Source organism: Sinocyclocheilus anshuiensis, unplaced genomic scaffold, assembly GCF_001515605.1.
Source record: "Sinocyclocheilus anshuiensis isolate Anshui unplaced genomic scaffold, SAMN03320099.WGS_v1.1 scaffold522, whole genome shotgun sequence".
In the NCBI taxonomy this organism is placed as follows: Eukaryota; Metazoa; Chordata; class Actinopteri; order Cypriniformes; family Cyprinidae; genus Sinocyclocheilus; species Sinocyclocheilus anshuiensis.
In genome coordinates this window covers 402,465-409,585 of record NW_015544185.1, presented here as the reverse complement: position 1 = coordinate 409,585, position 7,121 = coordinate 402,465, and the positions used below count along the sequence as shown (strand labels likewise).

At 33.4% G+C, this 7,121-nt stretch overlaps 1 protein-coding gene across 1 annotated transcript in view; it reads left to right on the top strand.

Annotated features, from left to right (window-relative positions):
* LOC107696445 (neuron navigator 1-like) overlaps positions 1 to 7,121 on the top strand; it is an 82,388-nt gene that overhangs the window by 66,677 nt on the left and 8,590 nt on the right. Inside the window, exons 16-24 of the mRNA XM_016496776.1 lie at positions 1,051 to 1,148; positions 1,482 to 1,617; positions 1,806 to 1,814; positions 2,905 to 3,065; positions 3,163 to 3,325; positions 3,971 to 4,139; positions 4,224 to 4,315; positions 5,037 to 5,132; positions 5,253 to 5,421. Coding sequence (XP_016352262.1) covers positions 1,051 to 1,148; positions 1,482 to 1,617; positions 1,806 to 1,814; positions 2,905 to 3,065; positions 3,163 to 3,325; positions 3,971 to 4,139; positions 4,224 to 4,315; positions 5,037 to 5,132; positions 5,253 to 5,421 — 1,093 coding nt within the window. The remainder of the gene's footprint in view (positions 1 to 1,050; positions 1,149 to 1,481; positions 1,618 to 1,805; positions 1,815 to 2,904; positions 3,066 to 3,162; positions 3,326 to 3,970; positions 4,140 to 4,223; positions 4,316 to 5,036; positions 5,133 to 5,252; positions 5,422 to 7,121) is intronic.

Genomic DNA, 7,121 nt, shown 5'->3' with positions numbered 1-7,121 from the left:
GGCCAATCACAATGCACTGGGTCAGCTGGCCAATCAGAGCAGACTGCGCTTGTCAAAGGAGGGGGCTTTGTTGAAAACGACGTGTTTGAGAGAGGCGGGGCATAGAGGACCTACAATAATGTACAGTGTTTGAAAAATGATGTGTTTTTTTAACATTAAAGCATGTCAATATTCTGTTACACCAAATACACAAAATAATTATCTTTAAAATAGCATCATATGACCCCTTTAAAATATATATATATATATATATAAATATTAAATAAAAAAATCTAATTATTTAAATAAAGCTAAATGTAGGTAGAATTTAGATGCAGTAAAGGTAGATGCATTAAATTGGAACATTTAAAATGTTGCAAAATATTTATTCCAATTAAGTGCTGTTCTTTTGAACTTTGTATTTATCAAAGAAAAGTATGGTAGTTTCCACAAAAATATGAAGCAGCATTACTGTTTTCAACATGAATAATAATCTGAAATGTTTCTTGAGCAGCAAATCAGCATGTTAGAATGATTTCTGAAGGATCATGTGACACTGAAGACTGGAGTAATGATGCTGGAAATTCAGCTTTGATTACAGGAATAAATTGCAATTTCCAAAATATTAAAATGGAAACCAGTTATTTTAAATTGTAATAATATTTCACAAAATTACAGTTTTTACTGTATTTTTTATCAAATACTTGCAGCCTTTGTGGGCATTTTTCTTTCATTCTTCTGACTTCAAGGCTTTTATATAACTGGTTATACACAAATTGACTGTTATTACAATTTTAAATACTAAACAGTTTAATCTATGAAATAATGTGAATATGTTTTGTTTCTAATATGTAATTCCATCAGAAGTAAGTCACAGGGATGCACAAAACACAAATGTCACCATTTCATTAAAACTGACACCAAAAACAGCCAGAAAAAGGCACTTGTGTTAGGTTTTAACAATGGAGTTTCATGGTTTGTTTGTGAAAAGTTTCCTTTTTTACAGTGGAATCAGATATGTTCATGTTTCAATTTTTAACATTCAAGTGTATCTTTGGCTTATCATTTCAGGATTCTGAGCTAGTGGACCTAAGGGAAACCATAGAAGTCCTAAAGACCAATAACACAGAAGCCCAGTCCATCACTCAAGGGGCCCTCAATGTCCCCGACACCCGACATGTGTTAGAGGATGCAGCAGGGCCCCAGAATTGTTATTCGTGATCACTGTGGGTGGTGCCGATTGAACCCCAATAATATGACATAATGTGGAGCTAGAAATGTACTCTTCATAATCAAATTGGTTTGAAGTAATACAGTACATTTATACTAAATAGTTATAATAACATATTTTCCTGTGAGTGTACATATCTTCATTAAAAAAAGTTTCAATCCCACCCAAAGGTTTTTTTTTTTTTTTTTACATTTATTCATTTTCATGCATAAGGCATTTTTTGTTTGTTTGTTTTTAGACTTGATGGAAGTGTGCTAAATGAACACTGATTTATTTTTCCCTCAGAGCTGCAGATCGACCGGCAGAACTCGTCAGAGAGCATCTCCAGTCTGAACAGCATCACCAGTCACTCCAGCGCCGGCAGCCTGAAGGAACAGGAGGCCAAGAAGAAGAAGAAGAAGAGCTGGGTGAGGATGGGAACTGGAAAAGAAAACCGTTTCAGATGGTTTTATCTTTGGTTCAGGCTGGTCCAGGCTGCTCATTTAGCTGATCTAATATGTGAAATGTAGATGTAGATGTAGATGATCTGTTCCAACGTTGCGATTAAGTATGACTGTGATCTCTTCCCTTTGCTTCCCTGCTCTCTATTTCACAGGTCTATGAGGTGAGTTGTTTTCCCAGCCCATCCACATCCATCACAATCACAGCATACTTGAAGCTTCTAAAGAAACAGTCAATATCTTTTTTGCCGTTGTATTATGTGGTCAAAAACTCAATAAGTCGCAGCGAGTTAAAATTGGATAGTATAGTGTCAAATGGATGCTTTCAGGTTTAGAATCTGCCACATTTAAAGGATGAATTTGTGTTTTAGTAATATGCAATGCAATGTACTGTACAATATATTAATAGTCATATTGACTGAAAAATGAATTTTCCACATGGTGTTTCAGGTGTCCTGTTAACTCATTATTTCATGCATTCTTAAACTGTTTGATATGTGCTTTGTGATTAATACTGTCATAACTAATGCCTAAGACGAGCATATTATTATGAACCTTGTCAGGGTAGACGCCATATTTAATTCAACATAGATAAACAGCGTTATTGTATACTATTATAGTATATTTTGAATGAGCATTTATTGTTATATATTTCAGTTAATTTAATTTATAATTCAATTTAATTTATTTTAATTTTAGGTTTAATATGTGCCTTTGTCATTTTTATTTGTTTTTGGGTTTTTATATTTCTATGTCTTTAATTTATTTTTATTTCAGTGTTATTTTTAGCAGTACTTCACCTTATTCCAGTTAGTTGTCTAATTTTAATTTAAGTGTAAGTTTTTCCATTTGTTTATATCTATATATAGTTTTTCCAATGTTTATACTTTATTTCATATTTATTTCAGATATGGAAAATGATTTGTAATAGTTCTATTTTTAGTTCCAGTTTTTGAGAAATAGACATTCATTACATCGTACTACTAATGCTAGATGAAGCTTTGCTGGAAAATAAAGAGACTTGTTGGATCATTCTAGCTAAAATTCACTGTTGAGACACTTAATGCATATGCCATCATAAACACATCAAATCATATATGCCTCCACTGCGTTTTTTGTTTTGCTATTAGCTGCCATTATGAATCCAAACTATCTATACGAACACTCTGGGAATTCATACTTGTTTTTAAAAACTCTCAATATAAAATGGTTGCTTTAGTTAAACGTTGACCCTCATTTCTCCTCTACATGCAGTTGAGGAGCTCCTTCAACAAGGCCTTCAGTAAAAAGGGTTCCAAAGCACCATACGCAGATATAGAGGAGATCACAACCCCGGTCACATCCGCCCCGTCTTCACCCAAAATCACCCACAATGTGGATAATGCCTACTCTAAGGCCTCGACTTCAACATCAGGGTAGGAAATGCAACTGTTGAGGTTCTTCACAAGATGATTGGAATTACGCAGCATTCACCTTTCATAGTTATAGGTTTGATGTCGGTATTTATGGCAGATCGTGCGAGGGCCATGAGGACACTGAGCACGAAGAGAAAGTGGTGTCAGAGTTACGCTCAGAACTGTGGGAGAAAGAGCGCAAGCTGACGGACATCCGTTTGGAGGCGCTAAGCTCCGCCCATCAGCTGGAGCAGCTGCAGGAGGCCATGACCAACATGCAGGTGTGTGTGAGATGCTGCTTAGAGGAACATGAATTCATGAGCAGGCTTATATTTGACTAGAACTGATTTCAGGCCTGAGATTTGAGATTAAATGAACACAACTTTTGATTGGTCACTGGTTTTGTGAAATTGCTTTTGGCTGCAAACACGGACTACATAAAAAAAAAATTATAATAATATAAATTTAATGTAAAATTTTATTAACTAATGAATAATAATATTTTTAAATTATATTTTATATATAATTTTATTATTATTGTTTTTTGTTATTCTATATGTGTACTGGTTATTAATAACACAAAAATAAATAATTGCAAGTGATATATATTTCAATGTATTAATATTATATGTGTATAATTAAATTTATAATAATAATTACAAAATATTTAAAATTATACTATATATTTAAAATAATTATTATTGTTATTGATATTATATAGGTGTTATGGTTAGCTATTAATAATACAAATAATCATTTTAAATAATTGTAATAAAAAAAGAATATATATATTATTCTTATTATTTAGACACACTGGCTAATAATAATGATGATAATAATAGTAATAATAATAATAATAATGAACAAAATTGATATTAAATATGTAATACTTGCGTTTGAAAATCCCTTAATAAATGCATTGACAGATGACGGTGGAAAACCTGAAGGCGGAGAATGACCAGCTGAAGATGGTTGACCCCTCCTCCAGACCTCCGAGCTCCACCTCCCAGTCCTCTGGGCTCGGTTCATTGGGCGTCTCATCACCACAGCAATCGGTGTCGTCTTTCGGCAAGGGACAAACTGAGCCTTACCCAGGTCACACATTTACACAGAGATTTCACATCCAGACACTCTTGAATTCTACACTTTCTCACTGTAGTTTCTGTTCGTCTCTCACAGATGTCTTTCAAAGCCCCACCACGACTTTGCAGAAGGATGAAAGTCTCGTCAGAGTGTTGGTTCGCATACCCAATCAGCACCTATTTAAAGACGTGAGTGTTTTACACAAGCATCTTCATCCTGATGAATCAGCTGATCATGTATTGTACATCATAAAACGGATATTTCTGATTCTGAATTCTAACTGGACGGGCCACATACTATACAGAATACTATTATGCATTTACATACCAATGTTATTTACAATTGTCATTGTATTATTTTTATTCTGTATATTATATTTTCTATATATAGAAGCCTATTTATAAATATTTTGAATTCGCTTTTATTTTTTATATTTTTCATTTTAATTTTAGTTTAAATTTTAGTAATTTCGATATGTGCTTTGACATTTTTATTAGTTTGTGTTTTTTATCAAATTTTAATTTATTTTTATTGCAGTTTAAATTATGTAGTACTCCAACTTAAACTTATTTTATTTCAGTTACTTGTCAAGACTATATTTTTGTTTACGTTTTTACGTTTTTTTAATCTATTCTTTGTTTTATTTTATTTCAGCTAACAAAAACAATTATTATTAAATGTAACCATTTTATATATTTAATTTATATTGTTGTTTGTTGTATTTTTAAATAATGTTGAATAAAATAAAGAAAATATTAATATTTGTAATAATATTTAAGTAATATTTGTTTATATTTAAAAATTAAAATGAAATATTGAATGTAATTATTTATATAAATGTTGTTTTTACAACTATAAACAACCTTCTGATCTGCTGTAACTTTTGAAAATCAAATGTCTCATTGATAGGAGGTGAAACAGCTGGAGTTTTTAATTGGCACGGTTAAAATGAGCGGACGGACAGACTGGTTTGCTCTGGACTCTGCAGTTATCCAGGCTTTTAAAGTGAGTGCCGTCTGCAGTCTTCTGAGGGACAGAAACATCCACACATTTAGACCCGAAATCAAACGTCTGAAATGCTTTGAGAATGTGTAAAGCTCTTCTCCTGTCACGGTGCGTCTGTAGGAGTATTTAGCGGTGGTGGACCCCGGCTCCAGTCTCGGTCTCTCTCAGGACTCCATCTACAGCTACAGCCTAAGCCATGTGAAGAGGGTTCTGGGGGCGCAGCCGCCCGAGACGCCTCCTGTGCGCCTCTACACCAAAGGCTCCTCCTGCATCAGCGTGACTCTGAAAGGTCAGTGTGTTGAAGCTGCTGGCTGACAATGGAACAGTACATGTACATGTCAACTCCAACACTGATCTTTTACTGTAGCTATTGGGTCAACTTAAGCCATACATTTAACAGTTTGATGAACACATATGAAATATAAACATGTCATGTCTGTTATAAATTTTAATATATATACATATTTTTGTGTTTATTTTTAGGTATAGAATGGTTTGTCCCAATTAAGTATTTATATTATGTAAATAAATAAATTTCTATTTAGTTTTAATTTATTTTTATTTCGGTTTTAGTCATTTTATTATTTAAAATTAAACTTATTTTATTTTAGATATTTGTCAAGGCAACATTTTTAATTTGAGTTTAGTTATTATTATTATTATTATTATTATCATTATTATTATTATTATTATTATTATTATTATATGCACACTGGTTAATACTACTACTAATAATAATAATATTAATATTAATTGTACATATTATGTACATTTATTGCATGTTAAATTAATTAATACAAAATAAATATATATATATATTCATTTTAATATTTACATTCACGGTTGGAGAGCGTGTTTGTATGTCTTTTTGGATTATTTTAATTATGATGGGAACATTTATAGATGTTTTTATTATTATTATTATTAATTTAACATGAAATAAATGCTTAATTGTGGGCAAACAATATTGTGCTTATTTTCGCTCATCTGAAATTTATTTTGCATAGTTACAATTTCAAACAGCGCTCAAAGAGTTTCAAATTGTTTACTGTCCATAAGCTAGTAAATGTTCTGACAGTATATTTCCATATCAACTGTGAGCCATTATTTTCACATTTACATCTTCAGTAACCGTCAACAAAAAATGCTAATACCCACAGGCAGCGCTGCAGTGTGAACCAGGGATTTTCACAGCTCAAATCCCTAGAGAAGAGCGATATAGCGCTAATGTTTCTCAGTCTAACAGCAGCCAGCAGGAGGTGTGATTGAACAGCAGAACGTTGCTGCCCTCCACAATCCCATCATTCCTGAGCTCTCAGTCTGATATATGACCCAGGGAATTGGGGCCATTACCCAGACTCCTCTGGGCTTGGTCTAGGCGTTATTTTAAGCACAGGCTCCAACTCTTAAGTTGTTTATTGAGGTGGTGTGATGCTGTATAGACCACCCAGACTAAAGAAAACACAGTCATTTGCTTGTTCTCTTTCAGAGAAAATGTGCATTCCTTCTTTTCTGTGTGCGATTTCATCCTGTACTACATTAAAAAATACACACACACACACACACTGCATTGCAGCAACACGTCTCTTTTCAGACGCACAGATGAACCAGTCAGGGCACGAGACTGGCAGAGGAAAGTTTTGTTTGGAATAATTTATCATGCAGGTAATTTATTAAAGTGCCCCTATTATGCCATTTTTAGGGTTCCTAATATTGTTTTGGGAGTCTCCTACAATAGGATTACATGCATGCAAGGTCAAAAAAACGATTTTGTTTTCTCAAAATATGCATTTAATATCACCTCATTTTCCAGCGATCCTCAAACGATTCGTTCGAAGCGGTTCAAAGTTTCAGTCTCTCTAAACCCCTCCTTTCCGTGAGCCTGCTCTGCTCTGATTGGTCAGATGGCCTAATCTGTTGTGATTGGTCTACGGCGTACAGCACGTGTCGGAAACGATACGCCTATTTCAATAGTTCTGTATTTTGAAC